The sequence below is a fragment of the Tinamus guttatus genome, unplaced genomic scaffold (genome assembly GCF_059628265.1).
Source record: "Tinamus guttatus ecotype Peru unplaced genomic scaffold, ASM5962826v1 Tinamus_guttatus_pri_ptg000084l, whole genome shotgun sequence".
NCBI classification, from domain to species: domain Eukaryota; kingdom Metazoa; phylum Chordata; class Aves; order Tinamiformes; family Tinamidae; genus Tinamus; species Tinamus guttatus.
The window spans coordinates 157,534-175,745 of record NW_028288618.1 but is presented as its reverse complement, the minus strand read 5'-3'; the positions used below and the strand labels follow the sequence as shown (position 1 = coordinate 175,745).

General features: G+C 55.5%; 1 protein-coding gene across 1 annotated transcript in view; it reads right to left on the bottom strand.

The window, feature by feature from the left end:
* Positions 1–466: 466 nt before the first annotated feature.
* Positions 467–18,212, bottom strand: part of TLN1 (talin 1) — a 37,444-nt gene continuing 19,698 nt past the window's right edge. The window contains exons 28-56 of the mRNA XM_088520267.1: positions 17,845–18,042; positions 17,303–17,442; positions 16,860–16,953; positions 16,548–16,641; positions 16,196–16,317; positions 15,897–16,040; positions 15,380–15,541; positions 15,114–15,254; positions 14,657–14,838; positions 14,338–14,470; positions 13,506–13,607; positions 13,197–13,367; positions 12,782–12,931; positions 12,547–12,648; positions 12,252–12,371; positions 11,746–11,892; positions 10,872–11,038; positions 10,307–10,490; positions 9,923–10,048; positions 9,507–9,623; positions 9,220–9,405; positions 8,957–9,064; positions 4,899–5,004; positions 4,577–4,701; positions 4,169–4,294; positions 3,357–3,419; positions 2,926–3,108; positions 1,225–1,350; positions 467–832 (exon numbers count right to left, since the gene is read on the bottom strand). Coding sequence (XP_088376393.1) covers positions 701–832; positions 1,225–1,350; positions 2,926–3,108; positions 3,357–3,419; positions 4,169–4,294; positions 4,577–4,701; positions 4,899–5,004; positions 8,957–9,064; positions 9,220–9,405; positions 9,507–9,623; positions 9,923–10,048; positions 10,307–10,490; positions 10,872–11,038; positions 11,746–11,892; positions 12,252–12,371; positions 12,547–12,648; positions 12,782–12,931; positions 13,197–13,367; positions 13,506–13,607; positions 14,338–14,470; positions 14,657–14,838; positions 15,114–15,254; positions 15,380–15,541; positions 15,897–16,040; positions 16,196–16,317; positions 16,548–16,641; positions 16,860–16,953; positions 17,303–17,442; positions 17,845–18,042 — 3,951 coding nt within the window. The 3' untranslated portion in view covers positions 467–700. The remainder of the gene's footprint in view (positions 833–1,224; positions 1,351–2,925; positions 3,109–3,356; positions 3,420–4,168; positions 4,295–4,576; positions 4,702–4,898; positions 5,005–8,956; positions 9,065–9,219; positions 9,406–9,506; positions 9,624–9,922; positions 10,049–10,306; positions 10,491–10,871; positions 11,039–11,745; positions 11,893–12,251; positions 12,372–12,546; positions 12,649–12,781; positions 12,932–13,196; positions 13,368–13,505; positions 13,608–14,337; positions 14,471–14,656; positions 14,839–15,113; positions 15,255–15,379; positions 15,542–15,896; positions 16,041–16,195; positions 16,318–16,547; positions 16,642–16,859; positions 16,954–17,302; positions 17,443–17,844; positions 18,043–18,212) is intronic.

Here is an 18,212-nt window from a genome sequence, read left to right as displayed (position 1 = left end):
ACCAGAGTGCAGGCACGAGGGCTCCCAGCTCGGCCATTCCGAGGAGAGGCTCGGGCTGAAGGCGACACTTGTGGGGCACTTGGGGCCTCCTCGGAAAGCTGCGGGGGCTGCGGCAGGCAGGCAGCGTAGCCAGGGCTAAGGCATCAAAGGTGAAAGGTGGGTCTGTGCGAGGGTTGAGCAAGACAACGCGTGGAGCTGCTCCGACCCCTGTGTGCACAAGGAGGGAAGGCACCAGCCTCCCCCCGTCCCACGCGGAGCGGGGAGAGAAGAAAAGAGCTGGGAAGAGAATGACAAGGCACATGGGAAGGCCCCGTGGAGCTTGGGCATCGGAGCTGGAGTACACAGAGCCCGTGTGTGGCCCAGGGCCCTCTAGCCCCTGCACCCCAGGGCACAGCACAGGCCAGGGCCAGTCCACACGAGGCCCCGCTGCAGCCAGCGCTGCGGCCGCGCTGCGCGTGGGGCGAGTGCGCGTGGGAAGGTGGGCTGGGCGGCAAAGCGGAGGTGCTGGTGCGGCGCCTGCTTAGGGCAGTGTGAGCGGTGTCTCAGTTAGGCCCGGCGCTCCGGGTGCAGGCAGAGCTCTGGGCTAGCCAAGGCAGCCCTTCAGCTTGAGCTGGGTCTTCTTAAATAGGAGCCGGTGGCAGCAGTCTGTGCAGCGAGTGGCGGGAGGGCTCTGCCCGGGAGCAGCTGCGTCGCACACGGCTCAGTTCTGCTCCTCGTCCCGGAGCTCCGAGGGCAGGAACTTGTACTGCTGTTGCCGGATCATGGCCAGCTTCTTGCGGGCCTCCTCCAGTTCCCGCTCCTTGCGCAGCATCTCCTCCTGGGCGGCGATGATCTGCGGGCAAGAAGGCAGTGAGAGCCCGCAGGATCGCTGCTCCCTTCCCCTACGGGCTCACAGCTCGAGCCAGATCACAGCCAGGAGACAGGACTGGGACCATTTTCACACGGTAGGCAGTTCTCAGCCCTCGCCCTGCCCCACTTGTGTCCTGGCTGCTGGGATGGTGCTGGTACCACTGTTACGTGCCTGGGACTGTGGTACAAGCACATTCACTAGTGGTGCCTGCTACTACAAGCAGGAGGAGGACTGGGAATCCTTGGGATTTAATTGACGGTGGGTGGCAGAGGTGCAATTTCCCTGCCCGCAGTATTGCTGAGGCTCTCTGGAGAGCTGCTCAGTGTTGCTGGATCACAGCACTGTGCCCTATAAAGAAGAGCCCCTCTCCTCACCTGTGCAATTCCCCCGACCATCTTCTCCTTCACCACCACGGTCTCATCATGGTCCTGGAAGGCAGCTGCTTTCTGTGCTGCCTTCACCAGATTGTCAGATGCTCTCTTCACGGCATTGCCAGCGGCCTGCAGCGGGCGAGAGGGAGAGGCAGCAGTGGTGAGGCCCGGCCTGCTGAGCACGGTCTCGCTCCAGGACACACCAGCTCCATCCTCCGGGCATGAGGACGCTAGGGAAGCCTCGCTGCAGGGGAGGCATCGTCGCCAGAACACAGGGCCGGCTGCGAGCGCGCAGGGAAGTGGGGAGCGGAGGGCAGAGATGTGGCCATGGCGCGGCACGGCTCTGGGAATGCAGGCGGGAAGGGAGGCTGTGCGCAGGGGCAGGCATCGGGAGCAGCGCCCTGGGATGACGCACGCCCAGGGAGGTGCAGGGCCCCCTCCGCGCACGGCTGGATGCGGGATGAGAGCAAAAGCTGGAGTGTGGCCAAGCGCGGGAGCCCTGCAGCGACCCCCGGGCACAGCTGGGCCAGGGGCTTGTGCTGCAGCCCCCCGGGGCCTCCGCTTTCCCCCAGGCCGGGCAGGGGCCAGGCGGCGGGGCCGGGCAGGAGAGGCGCCGGGAGCTGCGGGCAGATTCCTTTACATGGTTAGCTGCGCGTCGCCTCAGCAACCCGCTCATGACCATTTCAGGCACTGCTGCTCCCGGCGCGGGCGCTCCCGTCCCACACTGGGCATGCACACGGAGTCCCTGGCTCCGCGTCCCATCTCAGCAGCGGGGCAGGCACGTTGGAGCGGCCTGGCTGACGCTCCCCAGCCTTCGGCCCTGAAGAACCACCCCAAAAACACAGGGCTGGGACCTTGTCTGGGCCACACATGGGCATTAACCCCTTGCGTGCTATGGTGTTTCTGGGTTAATGGCAGAGCAAGGAACTACAAAATGTGCCCCAAGCATTAACCCCTTGAATGCCAGGGGTCTGATGTGCACATTTCAATCATGCCTGGGTCAGACAAGTAGATCTGAATGCCTCTAGGCTCAGTAACCAAGTCCTGGAGCACAGCGACTGAGTCCTGGAGCACAGCAGCCCAGATCACACATCCCAGCACACAGCTGACCCAGGGAGGCCAAGCTGTGCCCCAGTGCTGCTCTCCTGTGCTAGGCACCTGTCTCCAAGGACTTTACGGATCCCCTTGTTTCCCCCACTCCTCCCATGGCAGGTCCAGCCATGGAGCCTGGGAGGTGGGAGCCCACAGTGCCTGGACGTGCCCTTGGAGGTGGTGCAGAAGAGCAGTGACGTGGCTAAAAGCCATCCCTGGTGACAAGACACAGAGGCCTGTCTGAGGCAGCACGCCAGGCCTGACACCCTGTGCCCGCCTCGGGGCTCACTGCAGCCCTGCAGCAAGGGGAAGCTACGGGAAGGGCATTCCCTTAGCTAGGCACAGGGAGTGGCGGAACCAGCTCTGCTTCCCACAGGGAACCCTCTCTGCTGGCACCCACGGGGCAGGCCCTGAGGAAGCCTCCAACAATGGCACGCAGGGAGCATGAGCCCTGGGGAGACGCCTCTGCTCAGGCACCTTTCTGGTGCGCCACAGTGCCATCCTAGGCTCCCCGCATGCCATGATCGCACTTCCACCCACCCCTGGAGCACTCAGTTGATGCTGAGGAACCTAGGGAGCCAATTAGCGCAGGAGAGATTAACTGGGACTCACCTGGAGCCTCTTCATGGCCTCTGAGTCATGGTCAGCCTTCACCTTGCAGGCCACCAGGAGCTGCGCCGTGGAGGCAGCCACCTGCTTGGCCGACGAGATGAGTTTCTCTTCGCTGGCGTGGCCTTGCACTGCGGCATTGGCAGCTTCGCACAGGTTGTTTGTGGCAGCAGCCACCATGCGCGCCTGCAGAGAGAGCGTAGGAGAGGGTGTGGGAGCCTCCTCCTCAGAGCTTGTACCTCCCATGCAGGCAGGAGGGCACGCGATAGAGACCAGCACCTCCCACACCATGACCCAGGTGGTGGGAGTGGGAAAAGGGGCTGCGTATTCTGTGCAGGAGAAGCACAAGGGCCGAGTGTCCTCATCTTTGCAGCGCAGCCTGCATGAGGCATCTGCCCTGTCCCATGATGGCTACGTGCAACCTTGATACTCACGGCTGAAATGAGTCCCTGGGACCACTGCCCGTCGTCCACTGCATTGGCCGGGATGGTGCCCACCTGCGAGTCGGGAGAGGAGGAGTGAGTCTCAGCGCCCCTTGTGCCCCTTGCTGCAGGACATGGGAGCAGGCAGCAGTGCATGCTGCAGTGTACCCAGGCTGCCCTGCTGCCCAGTGCCAGGAGAGCCGGGCTTCTCAGCTCTACCTGAGACCGACTCTTGTTTCAAAGCCCAGGAGCAGGAACATGCCCCCTAGAAACACATGCAGTCTCAACCAAAGACGACTGTAATAGAGAATGTGCCACAGCCTTACATACATCTGCCCTTTCTGTTTAATCTCTGCACCTTATCTCTTAACATGTTCAGCTTCGTGCCTCCAGCCACACAGGGCTAGTTTTACCTGTTGGCCCAAGACAGGGCCCCTGGGATCACATTTGTGGCAAGCCCTTATCAGCTGGGCTCCAGTCAACTGTAGCTGCTGTTTGGTCATGTTAACCAGACTAAGTGCTGTGTATCTCCACGATGAGGCTGATGTGCTGCCCACTGGTTGTCCTCACACATCTCCGAACCATCTCCCAATGCTCCTACTTCCCCTTCAGCAGGATCTTTGATACACAAGGCTTTCCTCAGGGTGCTATACAAAGGGAAATGCTGTCCACCAGCCACCCTTGCATCAGTGTCTCTGAGCTGTTTTCTGCACAAGCTCACCTGCCATGGGTTGTGCAGGGTTCAGGAGCCCATCACTGCACAGACAGCACTCCACCACAGAGTCACATGCTATCTATTTCTACCCCTATCTCATCAACCTTACCTTTCCTTGGGCCACCAATTCTCTCTGGGCTGCTGAGGCTGCCTTCACCAGGGCACTTGTGGCTGCAGCAATGGACTTGGCAGCTTCTAGAATTTGCTCCTCAAAGTTCAGACTCTCATCTGCTTGCTGTAGGTGAAAAGAGGGTTATGAGAGAGGTGTTGGGAAACAAGATACAGCATATCCTGGAATCTCTGGAAGTTGGCGGAAAGTTGAGGGGTGCACATACAGAGATGGAACTATGGCTGTGGGACACAGAGGGCAAGAAGCTGCTGGAGAAAGATCCAGTTGCAGATGTGGGGAGGCAGTGGCAGTGCAGGAAGGGGAAGGAGAGATGGACACACAGTTAGGAGAGCCCCCAGCTTGCTCAAAGCTCAGCATAGGTTGTCAGATGGGGCTTAGCACCACTACCTTGGGCTTGGCCCTTGGTTTCAGCTGCTCCAATTTCTTGGCTGCAGCCTCAATGGCAGCTGCTGCCCCCAGCAGCTCGTTCTCAGCAATGACAGTGGGATCTTCTGGGTCAACCCATTCCGTCCCTAGAGGAAAAAAGAACCAAGATAGGCTAAACCTGCACAGGGCCACATTTCTGGTTGTGATCCCTAGCCCTGTACATCCCCATCTGTGAGCTTGGGGCAGGCTCTCACCCTACCTACTCCCACCAGCTGCTTGGACACAGACCATAATCATGGCCCTAGATCCTGTCTCCCAAGCCGGAAGCAGCACATGGACTTACCTTTCATGGCCTCGGCAGCCTGGATGAGCTCAGTGACGGAGCTGGCCACGCGCTTAGAGTATGCAGCCAGCTGCTGCTTCAGCTCGTGCGTTGGCTTCTGCAGGATCTGTGGGGAAAGGAGCGGGGGTGTGGGTGACCTGGGCACACTGTGAAGCAGGTGACAGGTCCGTAACTTCTCCTTTTCTGTATGAACCTTCCTGTCAGGTTCTCACAACCCTCTATTTGTCCCTCATTCCCAGAATTTGTCTGCCTAGGGCAGGGTCTGCCAGTCCTGCTTGGGGCCCAACCATCTTCATTTTGCGTTGCTGCTAGTGCCACTCACCAGCCATTGCACAGCAAGGAGTCCCGGATACTCTCTTTGAAATGGTGGGTTCCTCAGTCCTCCCTACCAGGTGCTGTCCCTTCGCCATGTATTATTTGCAGTCCTTTTTAATGTGACACTGTCTGGTCTCATTCTGCATAGGATAAGGATGATCCTCCCTTTAGCCCCGTGGAGTCCATTCCCTCTGGGACATCTCACGGCAATGAGTTCCTCAGGTTTAAGTTACAGTTTCTTCATGCACTCAACAACTACCCCACCCAGGACTTCCCTCTCCTTCCAAAGCATTTCAAGACCCATAATCACTTTCCTCTCCCCATTCCTATTTCTGAAAATCTGTCTGCAAATGTGGGATGTGCAGGGGAGGACACAGCGCAACATCCCAGTCCCTCGAGAGTCCTATAAGGACAGAAGGAGGAGCCCTGAGGAGGAGCACACTCCCCCGGTGCCCGGGCATGCACACAGCACAGCACACTCTAGCCCCCAGCACAGCACACGTGTTTACACACACAGTCTCTCGCTTCGCCTGGCGTAGAGACACACGCAGACCTGTCGCTTGCTGTCACCCAGGACAGGCGGAGAACAGGCTCCTGGCTCCGCATAGCACAGCATGTGCTGGCTCGTGCACACACGGAGAGCGTCAGCCTGAGCGCGTGTACGTGCACGTGCAGGGAGAGACCGCAGGGTCCTTCCAAAACCCGCCGCGCGCACACAAAACGCACGCGCACACAGTGCCACCCCAGCAGCAGGCTGGGCACGCGGGCGAGCAGGGACCATGCACAAGTTGGCACCAGGAGTCACACCAAGCTCCACCTTACTCACCGGCTGAAAGGAAAGGACAGAGAAGAGAGAGAAGGCAGTGAGCGGCCTGAGAGGGACACAAGCGCGCCAGGAAGGGGGTGCACTCAGGGCAAGGCTCCTGCAGGGTCCAGCAGCCGTGCCGGGCTCGGACCCTGCGGGAGCCACAGGCACCGGGCAGGAGCGGGGAGAGCGAGGCAGGGCCACGACCGCTGCAGTGCACAGAGGGGCGCGGGGGAGCGCGGACAGGCGGCTGCTCCCCGGAGAAGGGGCAAAGAGAGACCAGAAAGAGAAGTCAGAGGGAAAGATCAGAGGCACCAGGTCAGGAGCTGCAATCGTTAATTCGCCTTCTGCCCAGCCAGCCTCACCCAGGCACAGAGCTGGGGCCGCCCCGGGACAAGGCTGGCTAGACGGAGAGGCTCCGAGGGCTGGAAACCGCCTCCGCCTGGAGCATCCAGGAGCGGCTGCCCTCTGCTTCCCGCTCCACACCTTGTCCTACCCACTCTGAACTGTCCAACTGCACTTTCCAGCCACTGGATTTTTCTGCCTTTTTTTTTTTTTTTTTTTTGACAGAAGCCTATTGTTACCAAATACCAATTCCCGGTGGAGGTTCAAATTCCTTCCCCTCCCAGATGAAATATGCTAACTTGCTTACTCTTTTGCTGGGAGACGCATTTTCCACCCAGAGTCAAATAACTCCTGCGGCTCTTTCCTGAACCCTAACCAAACTCTTGTTCACACTCTGAATGAGCTGTCAGTTCCCAATGGTCTTGCTGATGCTGGGAGGAGAGGCTCTGTCACATCCATAGGGGGACTTGAGGTCCCCTGTACAGAGAACATGAACTAGCCCTGCTGAGCTAAACAAGAGCCCACAGCAAGGTGCCCCAGCAGCACCTCCACATCCTTTCTACTCACTGTGCTCCAGGAACCCACTGACCTCTCATAAATGTGACCAGTGTTCTTGGTTCCTGCTTTCACGGATCAGTGTGTTGTGAGGGCTGTGGGAGCCCAGCGCTGATTCTTACAGGAGTTTTGTTCTAGACTCATGCGGTTCCATCCTAGAAAATTTACAGGACTTGCATGTGGCAAGAAATCTCCAAGCTGACAGTACACAGTGACAGCCAGTTTGCTGTCATATGCACATCTAGGTAAAGTGCCTCATTCTGCTGTCTGCTCTAGTGATGTATTCAAAATTGCTAAATGCTCTCTATCCAGAGCTGAAAGTACCCTGCAGGCTATAAGCTTGCTAAAATGCACCTTCGGTGAACACTGTAGGAGATAGACTACGTGATTTCTATTAAAGAATCATCGCATGTCAGTTGGACAGCTACACCCAAACTACAGTCAAATGGCGTGCATCTGCAAGAACACTGACCTTGGAGATGGCTACGCTAAGTCATCACCCCAATCATCTGCTAGCAACAGGTCAGCCAGAGAGTTTCACTCAGCACTTCAGTCTTGGCTGCGGTGATACATGTGGGGCTAAAGCAGCTTCCAGAAAGAGACCTGATCTAGATGCAAAGCATGGAAAATCCAGTGCTTCCCTTGGGATTGTATCCCAGCAGTCATCTTCTTCAGGATTCACCTGTGATTTCACCTGTGTCTGGTTTCAATCTCCAGCCATCAATTCCTGCCCACCTTCTCTTTCTTCTTCCAGTGCTAGTTACACTCTTCCTAAAGGAACTCATTTTTCTTTGAAGGAAACAGCCTGAGTTCCCCATATTTGCATTTAGTGAATCTAAACAACATGAAACCTTCTCATTTAATCAAGTTAGTAAAATCCTCACTGTTCTTTTTGCTACGCTAGTTCCAGGGTTACTGGAAGCTCCACAGGCACCACTTTTGTTCAGCTTTCCAACAAACCCAGCTTTATCTTTACTATCTTGCCAAGAATGCAAACTACTGGAACTAGTTCATTGGATCCCTTCTTCCAGCCCCTTGGCTAATCCATTCTTAATTTGCTTCATGTAAACCACACTGATATTGCAGAGAGCTAATTAAAGCAGTCAACTGAACCACTCTGGAGGAGTAAGCCACAGGGAGAGTGCATCAAGAGGGTGCAGTTGGCCTTTGCAGTCAACAGCTCTGCCAAGGCAGGCACTGCTCATCTAACACTTTTACAAGCTTAACAAGCTCTGCTTTCACACTAGCTGAAGTTTCTTACTCCCACCACTCTTAATGGAAGCTGTTTCAGGACTTTGCTCCCGTGTTGTCGAATTTCCTGCCTCGATCTGTTTACAGCCAGTTAATCTCCATCTGTTGTTGGCCAAATACTTTTGTTTAAAGACTGTTCATCTCTGACATCTGTTTCCTGAAGTAATTATAAGGAGCACTCCCATTCTAGTTCACCTTCGTTTTGTCAGTCTAAGCAGCCAGAGAAAACAGAAGATGCTCCTTTCTTGTACAGGACTGGGGACGGAGATGGGGCCACACACTAGGCACAGGGCAGGAATTTCAGAAGGAATCCAGCACCAGCTCTTCAGAGATGAGCTGAGAGCTATTACCTAGTTCAGACCAAAGCTACTTTTAACAAAACTAGCCCATGGCACTGCAACAGTGAAGCTGCTCAGCACAGAGTTCAGCAAAATTGCCCATCTCCCCAGGAGCACTGGATGAAGACAGGCTGGCAGCCTGCGTGGAGCTGTGTGCTGTGCAGTCTCAAGTCAGTAAGCAGGTCAGTTCCTGGTAGAAAGAAGAAAAGAGCAGGCCTTTTTAGATCAGTCTGACCTGTACCCGGGTGGCCATGACACATCACCTGCTCACCTTGCCTTCTGCCCTGCAACAGGGGACTGGCTGCATGCAGCTTCTGCAGAGGCAGCAAGGAAGAGTGTGAAAGGATCTCAGAACTTGCAGAGCCCAGAGGGATTTGGGGATTTGGGCAGCACCCTGGTGTCTATGGGTTGCCTCTGCAAATTGTGGGAGCAAGAGTAGAGACACTCACCACCAGGACGTGCTCCAGCAGCTCCAGGTATCCATCGGCACATTCCCTGCCGAAGCGCAGCGCTCGCTGCCGCACGTCCGCGCTCACCTCTGGGTGATAGGCAGCCTCCTGAGACAGAGACAGGGAGCCCAGATTCACATCTGGATGTTCCTCCACAGCAGCAACTGGGCTTGTGCCAGGGACCCTCAGCTGCGGGTAGGGCACACGCTGCCCCCCACAGCACCCGTGCTGGACTCCACCAAAGCCTGGCCAGGCGCGGGTACCTTGCAGGCGCGCAGCATGTCAGCGATGGCGCGGCGGCTCAGGTTCGCCGTGGCAATGACATCCTCCTGCCGACACGAGTTGCCAGCAGCCACAGCCTTGGCTGTTGCCATTGTGATGCCTTTTGTCATACGGATGAAGTCCTCTGGAGTTGAGGTCTTGGCAGGAGGCACTGGGCTGGAGAAGACCTGCAAGACGAGAGGCAGGGGTGAGTTGTAAAGGCAGGTGGCAGACAGGACATCGGCTGAGGCACCAAGGCTGCCTGGTTGGAAGCCCAGCCTGTACTCACTGCCAGCTCTTGGCGTATGTGCTCTATTGTAGCCTCCAGCGCCCGTGTTCCCTTTGTGGCCTCATCCTCGACAGCCTTCACCGTCTTCAGCAAGGAAGTGACATTTGTGACCATAACCTGTTGAAAGGATAAAAGAACCAGGTTGATCCCATGCAAGGTCTTGGATACTGCCAACACATTTTATTCCATCCTGATTTGGCCCAAAATTGCCATTCCCCATACTGCAGATCACATCACCTCATTTTCTTCTTCCAATAGTGCTTCTCTGCATGTCATGTATTCACCATGTCTGTGCCCACCCCTCCCCTCATGTTCCTCGCATGATGACAGACAAGGACAGAAGGTCTCCTACCCTTTTTCTAGCCCTCCTGCCCTATCCATTCTTCCCCATCCGCCCAGCACACTCCAACTCAGACCTTGGCAGAGTTCTTCAACTGGTAGACAGCAGGGTCATCCCCAGCTTTGCCGGCAGCTGCCTTGGTGGCACCAATCAGGTCTCCAAGTGCCTTGGCCACATCCTTCACAGCATTGATCAAAACCACCTGGGGAAAGAAAGATCAGGGTAATGGCTTTGTGATGGTCACACTGAGGTTGGTGGTAGCCCACGAGTGAGACATCTGGGCACAGATGTACCTGAGTATCCAGAGTCCAGCTCAATCAGCTCTGCTGAGCAGCCAAAACCCAGCCAGTCCTCACTGAGACACACAGAGCCCAGAACAACACAAGACACCCTACACTCTCAACTTCAAACCCAAGGAATTTATGAGCAGCCTCTTTTCAAAGCAGACATCCCCTCCTACCTGAGTCTCAGGGTCTTCAGAACCTAGGCTGGCAGCACCCAGTTTCACCACTTCTGCCAGGCGTGTGATGGTGGACACAGAGGACTGGGCAGCCTGGGCTAGCTTCTCCTGGCTGGCTGTGGCATTCTGCACCAGCACCTTGGTGTCCTCCACCAGCGCCTTGGCTGTCTTCAAGATGCCCTCCCTGAGGAGAACAAGGGTCAGAAAAAACACAGCCCTGTGTATGTGCATTTATACAGTATGTTAAGCACTGATAGTCAAGCACCTGCTCTCTACATGGACACACACTCCTTGGATAGCCACACAACGTGCTAACAGCCTGGCCATGTGCCGCAACAGAGAGGCAGAGTATAACTCGTGTGTGCGTGAGGGATCTAGAAAGATGTTAAGCCCAGCCTTCGATACATAAGATGAAGGGGAAAGAGAGCCAGTGTGACCTGGACTTTGCACGTCTCCTTAGGCTGGTCCACAACCAAGAAAAATAAGAGAGCGTGGGATATGATCCAACTCCCCAACTCTGGTTGGGTTGTGACCAGACGAGGTGCTGTATCTCCCACCCTGGTACCTGTGGTCAGCAAAGGTCTCAGAGTTCTCCCGGTTGAGGGTTCCTGCAGTGGCAAACATGATGGTGGTGTCGAGATCAGCAATGATGCCAGAGACAGCACTGGCTGCTGTAATACAGGCCTGTGTGCCGCGGTTGCCAGCCTGCAGGGCTGCCAGCACGTGAGACACCTGAAGAAAACATGCAGAGTGACTCGGAGAGCAGGGCAAATACAGGCAGCCTCTACTATACACATTCCCAGATACCTCTACAGGACAGATTCAAACTAAGAGGAGAAAACAGTCACTATGGGGTCTCAGCATCCTTTGTAAGCTTTCATTTATTTTTATCTTGAAGTTAACCTATCAAGTTTGGAGATACAGGACTCCTAATTTCCAAATAAGAAAAGTTTGAATAATGGGTATCAGATTGTTATAGCTTATTTCCTTCTTTAACTGTTAAACTCATTTCTTACTACTTTGGCAAACACTCATAGCAGAATAAGTTTCCTGATGGAAAGTAATCTTGGAAAGGAAAAAGCATGCAGACACGTATCAGGCAGTATGAACAAAATATTTGTTTTGCTTTTGTAAACTTGCTTACAAATATTGCAGATTTATCCTTACCAATGAGGTTTTTAGCCACGCTTTTATCTGTTATTATTGTGTTCTCTAGACTGATAGGATACTTTCCACCAATAACAGCAGAAGGTGCAGATCTACCACCCAACATGAGCTGCTTGCTAGAGATGCAGTGAACACGACCCGTCCCACTAAGGCGCTGATCTAGAGCAGCCTAGGCTGCTGTTACTGCACCTGGCTCAGAGGTGGTTCAACCCAACACCCCTCCCTTCACCTGCCTTGCACAACGTTCCCCGTCTCCCTGCTGGGCCGCTCACCTTCTCGGAAACCTTGCGCGCACTCTCTATCAGCTCCTTCTTGGTGTAGGCATCATTGGGGCTGCACTGCAGGGCGCCAGCCTTGGTTACCAGGGCAGCACAGCCGTGACCCAGCTCCTGCACCCGGCGCTTGATGTGGGAGCCAATCTGGAAGCAAACGTGCATATCATCTCTAGAAGGAACTAACGCTTGCATCTGTGATACCTAATGGGAAAAGCCAACCGCTCCCTCTCTGCTCCAACAGGAATTCCCAATATTGCCCCTCTCTGCTAGTCCTTCCATTCAGGAGACCTGCTGCTGCCCTGCCAAAAGGAAACACAGCTTTGCTCCACATTTCCACACGTTTGCCAGGAAGGTCTGAATGCTGCCTCCCCTCACCTCTGGCAGGAAGTTTGAAGGCCTCCCAATCTCTGCTCTCACTCCAGGAAATTCTGCTCTTCCCTATGACACACACCAGTACTTTGGCCCATGCTTACAGGCAGACTTCACGGTTTCATGGCTCCTACCTCTTCATTCTCAGCAGTGAGTGCTGCCAGCTTGGCCTCTTGTGCCAGCTGCCCATAATCATTGGTGAGTTGGTTGGCCAGGGTGCCCAGCTCATCTGGGTTGGTAGTGGATTTGGTGACCTGCAGGTGGAAGAACAGAAGTCAGAGAGACCCTATGTTGGGACAGGCAAGCAAGGAAGGCAGTGTCCCCAAGCTGGGTGAGATCATAGGCCCACTCCACTGTCTATTTTCTTCCCCTCTGGAGCAGAGGCATGACCAGGGGGACAGTGGCATACTAGCTGGCCCTGGCACTCACCATCTCCTGCACAGTCACTGCAATGGCTTTGGCTGTCTTCACCATGGTAGTCTGATAGTCCACAAAGGATCCCTCTGGCTCACCCACTGGTCCCTCATCCAGCTGCAAGAGAAGACCAGAAGAGTTTGGCAACAGCCCCAGCCCACAGATCCTCCTTGACTGTGCACCACAGCAGGAGGCTCTTCTGCTTTTCCCACCACCTGCTTCAACCTGGACCTCTCTGAGGTCCTCTCACCTGGTTGATAGCCTGGGTGATGGAATCTACCATACCGCCAACGACACCGGCAGCGCTGGCTGCCTCATTCAGTGTGGTGGTCAGGTCCTCCACGGCTTCCTTCATCATCTGCACGGCCTCCTCCAGAGCCTCCTGGGTGTGGGCAGCTTGCTGCAAGGACAAGCTAGAGTGAGTGAAGGCAGCTGCTCCCCAGAGCCTTCCCACCCACAGGGCATGCTGCACACTTAGCCACATTTGCACACACGCATGCACCTTGGCATGTCCTGGGGGCATCTCTTTCCTCCCCTCCAGACAACCTCTTCTCAGGTCTTCATATCCAGCATCCGTACATACTGCATATAGTACGTGTAGAAGCCCCTCACACTTAATCCACACGCAGAGGAGAACATGCCACAAACATGTACCTCCTGCTCACCTTGGGGTTCCCACCAGCCTCCTTGGCAGTGTACAACATCTGCAGGGCAGACTCAGCCAGGGTTTTGGTCTGGTCCAGGAGGTTCATCTGCTGCTGGTGGTTGGGTGTTTTGGAGGCAGCTCCTATAGCTGCCATAATGAGTGGCTCAAAGTATTGAGCCATCTGGGACACCTAAGAAAGAGCAGTATTAGTGCCAGCACCTTCCATCGCAGGCTATGGCGATAGCTACAGCCTCTGTCCCAGTGTGAGCACCTCTGTACACATTTACCTGCCTAATCAACAGCTCCCCACCCCAACCCCTCTGGTTACCTTGTGCCCCAGCTGAGAGGCCTCAGCCCGGGCTGCACTGGCCACTGGTTCAATCAGGTTGCTGATCTCTTGAACAGCTGTGATCATCTGGTTGTGCAAAGCCTGGCGTAAAGAAAGCACACAGGGTAAGGCTACAGCAGGGCTGGTGTCCCTGGGCTCCACTGCGTCATGGGGAGGAAGGACATCTGTCCCAGTTAAGCAACAAGATCACAGGGCTCCAAAGTGCTGGCTTACTGGATGAGTATCTGACTTCTCAATTCTGGATATAGAGAGTGCTTGCAGACATAATTTCCTAGGTACAGCACAGCTCAGCACACTGGACAGGAGCACAGTCCAGCTCCATGTGGCTCGGCCAGTCACATAACCACCTGAACCATGCAGAACTGGAACAAAGCTGCCACACATTGATGGGGACTCAGAGGACAGGAAGATCCCTTTGAAACTCCATTCAGGGCAACCAGCCTCAGCCTGGGAGGAGAGGTAGTCCCAGGGCCTCAGAGCAGATTGCGATGGGTACTGGCAGCTGAGAGGGGCAGCTCATCCCAGAAGGAAGATGAGACGGCAGAAGCTGCAGCTTGGGGTGGCAAGGCAGAGCTCCCCTTTCCAGGGCAGTGCTTGGACCACAGGGGAGAGTTTGGAATGAGCTTGCCTTGTCCTATGCTTGGATAGAACCCTGCAACATGAGAAAGTGCCAGCAAAGAAGCCCTGGGTGAAAGGAGAGGAAGCCAGCAGGGACTCTGGAAACATGTGCTAGCTGTTGGGCACTTCTCATTTGCAGGGGACAGACATGCTGAGGCTGGGAAGGCTTTGGAGCAGCATGTTCCCAACTCACCTCCTGGGAAATATCTTCTCGAGGGGCCAGCTGCTGGCTAATGGCAGCAAGGGAAGCCTGGTCCACCTCCCGCATACACCTGTTCAGGACCTCGATGGCCTCGTCACACTCCCTCTGTCCAGGAGCTTTGTCCCTGCACGACAGATGGATCAATACCACGCCAAGCGTGCCTGGCACTGGCATGTACCATGGCACCCTATCATAGCAAACTTTGTTGGTGCCAGTGAGGGGCAGGACCCCTCTCCTTTGCCTTGAGCAACTGAGAATCCAGAGCTATGGCTGAGGATGCAGAGATGGCCACAGCACAGCCCCCACTCACCTCATGTTGGTGATCAGCTTCTTGATGGAGTCAGAGACCGTGCGAGAGTGGCCAGCCAGCACCGACCACTGGGGCGGGTCCTTGGGGTTGACAGCTAGAGAGCGGGCGGTCTGGATAAGGCCCGCGGAGCTCTCCAGCATGGTCTTGGCAGAAGAGATGATGGGCTCCATAGCTCTGCGGCCCTGCGCAGGGAGACGATGGCCCAGTGACCCAAACACACAGTGGTGCGAGGGCATAGGGGAGAGACATTACCCCCTCTCCTGCAGTCCTCGCCCAAGAGCAACCATTTAAGCCTAAGGCTCTCCTGCCTCCTCGCATCCACTCCAGGCACAGGCCCTCTGCTAGGGCTCATCCCTAGCTCAGCAGTGCCTCACACTGCCAAGTGCAGCTCCTCTCCATCTTAAGGCAGTTCCCATCCCAGCCTGGCTGTCTTCTCCCTGTCTCTGTGGGATCTCACCTCGGGGCTGATCTGGGCAGGAACAGTGGCAAACTCTGGGTTGGAGGCAAAGGCTGTCAGGTTATCCACAGCCTCTATGAGAGGGGCTGTAGCTGCACGGCACCTCTCCCGGTTCTCCTCGTTGAAAGCACCATCCAGAGCCTGGCACACAGGAGAGACCATGCAATTATCTAAAGCCAGGCATGCCCCAATTCCCACCCAACTGCTCCCTAGTCCTTGCCCACCTCTGTAGGGCTACCAACAGCAACCTTGACAGAAAACCATACCTTGATAGTCTTCACCAAGTTGGCAGTGCTGTTGGCCACTTCCTTGGCCGACTGGACAAACTGGCGCTTGGCGACAGGGTTGGCAGTGCGGGAGGAGGCCAGTCGGCATGTGTTGCACAGGGCTGAAGTGTGTTTAGCTACGATGGTGGCTGCTGACAGCACCTGTAGAGAAAAGAAGAGTGAGGCAGGACCCCAGCATCTGCCCGCACCTCCAGCTCTCCCTTCCCACCAGCTCCAAGCCCACATGGGGCAGCAGGGTGTGCAGGGAACATACAGAGCAGGGAAATGCCAGCCCTCACCCTGTGCCTCCCTAGGAGAATCACCAAAGTCCTGCATGCCCTCACAGCCCCTGTCACTGTGTTGGCCAAACTGCCAGCTTGTTCCCTGTATGGCTGATTAGGCCTGATGAGACACTAGCCATAATCTCAGCCAGCTCTTTGGACTCGGCTCTTTGGGTAGTCTCTCATTCTCTTTCATCCAAGGGAACATCCCCCACGTCACCCCATTTCATACTCACCTGGGACTGTGTGCATGCAGGGTCCACGAGGTTCTGGCAGGCCATTTGGATGGCTTGGTTGGCTCTGGCAAACTGAGTGGGGTCTACCAAGCCTTGCTGCCCAGCCTGGCTGTTGGGATCTGAGACACCCACGAGGTAGGCGGCCTGGGAACAGGAAACAGGGTGTGAGAATGTGCCCGCAATGGAAGGGGAGCCAGAGCCCCAGGGCAGGCGCATGGCATGGAGGTGAGCGGCACAGGAAGGTGTCCCTGACACTGCACGAAGTGGTCAAGGAGGCTGTGTGGAACACAAGGTCTCACCTGGGCTGCTGCCTCTGTGAGGCCACACAGAGCTTTGGAGGCTGCACTGATGGACTCTCCGAACTCCGGCAGTTTGCTGTTCTTCGCGTTCTGGGAAATCCCAGCCATGGACTCCCCAGAACCTGCAGGACACACCAACCACCACACAGGGCACCACATACGTTAGTGACTGCATGCTCCCAGACTCAGAGTTCACTGTCCTTCACAAAAAGCATATTTGTAACCTTGAGGAAAAGGAATCAGGTGAGGAAGAACTCTTCCTCTTTGCATCTTTGCCTCTATCCCTCCCAAACTTCTCCATCCTCACACCCCTCCAAAACCCTTGTCCCCAGACCCACTCCCATCTCAGGGCTCACCTTGGAGTTTTCCATAACACTATCAAGGCAGTTGAAGTAGGACATGTCATTAACGGTCTGAGTGGGGTTCTCCAACAGTTCCTTCACAGTCTGCAGGGACACAAGTGTCAGATTAAGGAAATCACTGTAGCAAGGTCTGTGCTCTCCAGCTCCCAAACCTGGCAGTGCTCTCATGCAACTTGGTGTAGTTGCCCCTCTCCCCACTCCAGTGATGGAGGCACCCCACCTTGTGCTACCCAGTCAAGCCCCCACAAAAGAGAATCCCCTGGACATTGAGCCCCTCTGTGATGCTTCCTGGTTCTTCTCACCTCCAGCTCCCTCAGAGCATTGTCACACTCCTTCTGGCCTGGAGCCTGCTGGGTGCACATCGTGATCAGCTGGTTAATGCTGTCAGTCACAGCCCTGCCAGAACAGGAGAGACATAACCATGGATTAATGCCAGCTCCATCACCTGGACCCACTGCTACTGCAAATAGCATATTGACTTGTCATGGGGGATGTCCTGGCTATAGCAAACAGGTAAAGGCTCTGAGGCACATTCCTACTCCTCCTTCAGGGTCTATCTCTTTTGACAGACCACCACAGAGCAGCCAGGTCAGCTTTACTCTAGACAAGTGATCTCAGGAGAGCTCAACAGCAAGTTGAGCCCCATGGAGGCACGCTCCGGGTCTAGACTCTGCCTCCCTTTGCTGCAGGCCCAGACCAAGCCCTTGTCTATCTCCCTTGATGTACAGCAAACAGTTCCTCCTACCGTGCAGCTGCTGCTAGCTGATTCTTGAGATTGGGGGATGTGGGATCAGCAGAAAGTGCCTTCGCAGCCAGCAACAGCTTGCTGGAGGACATGGAGATGCTCTTCAAGTTTGACACCACCTGGGCCTGGTCTTCCTTAGTCTGGAAGAAGCCAAGAATAGTCACCTACAGGTTTCTAAAGTCCATGCCCACCCAGCCTCCACCCACGGTCCTCTGGCAGCCTGACCCCAGTCTTCCAGGCTAAAGCTCCCTTAATTCAGCTTGTTTGCCTGCTGCTGTATCCTTGCTACTGTCAATTAACACTTGCAGAGACAACCCAAGCTATTCCTCCCCCTGCTACTGCAGCTTACTCTGCCCCCAGACCCCACTTCACCAGTTGCGTTATCCACAGCCACTCATCACAATCCTCTAGCCACTGATCCCTTGGCAACTCTGCCCATGGTCAAACATCTTCCTGGGCACCCAAAGGCCTCTCATGATATGTCAGTTCACAATGATATGTCAGTTCACAATGTGTCACGAACAACAGGCATTTGCTCTCACCGGGGACAGGCTGGCCATCTCCACTCCAGCCTGCAAGAACTCATTGAAGTCTTGCCCAAATTTGCCAGAGGACTTGGCCAGGTCTTGAGGGGTGCCACGTGATGCCTGCACCAGCTCGTTGGCAGACTGGTTGAGACCTGCTGCTGCTTGATTCAGCTGGCTCTGCGCTTCCTGGAAGCTCTTGTTGCTGGGTGGGAACTGGAGGAAGAGAAAGAGATTAGGAGCACTGGAGAGACTGGGAAGAAGTCAGAGATGGAGGAAGAAAACCCAGCATCTAGGAGTACACATTGTGGCCAGAAAACCCCAGAGCAGCTGCCTGGCTCTCCAGCAGCAGGGATTTGCAGCACACACAAGTAGCTTACATGCTG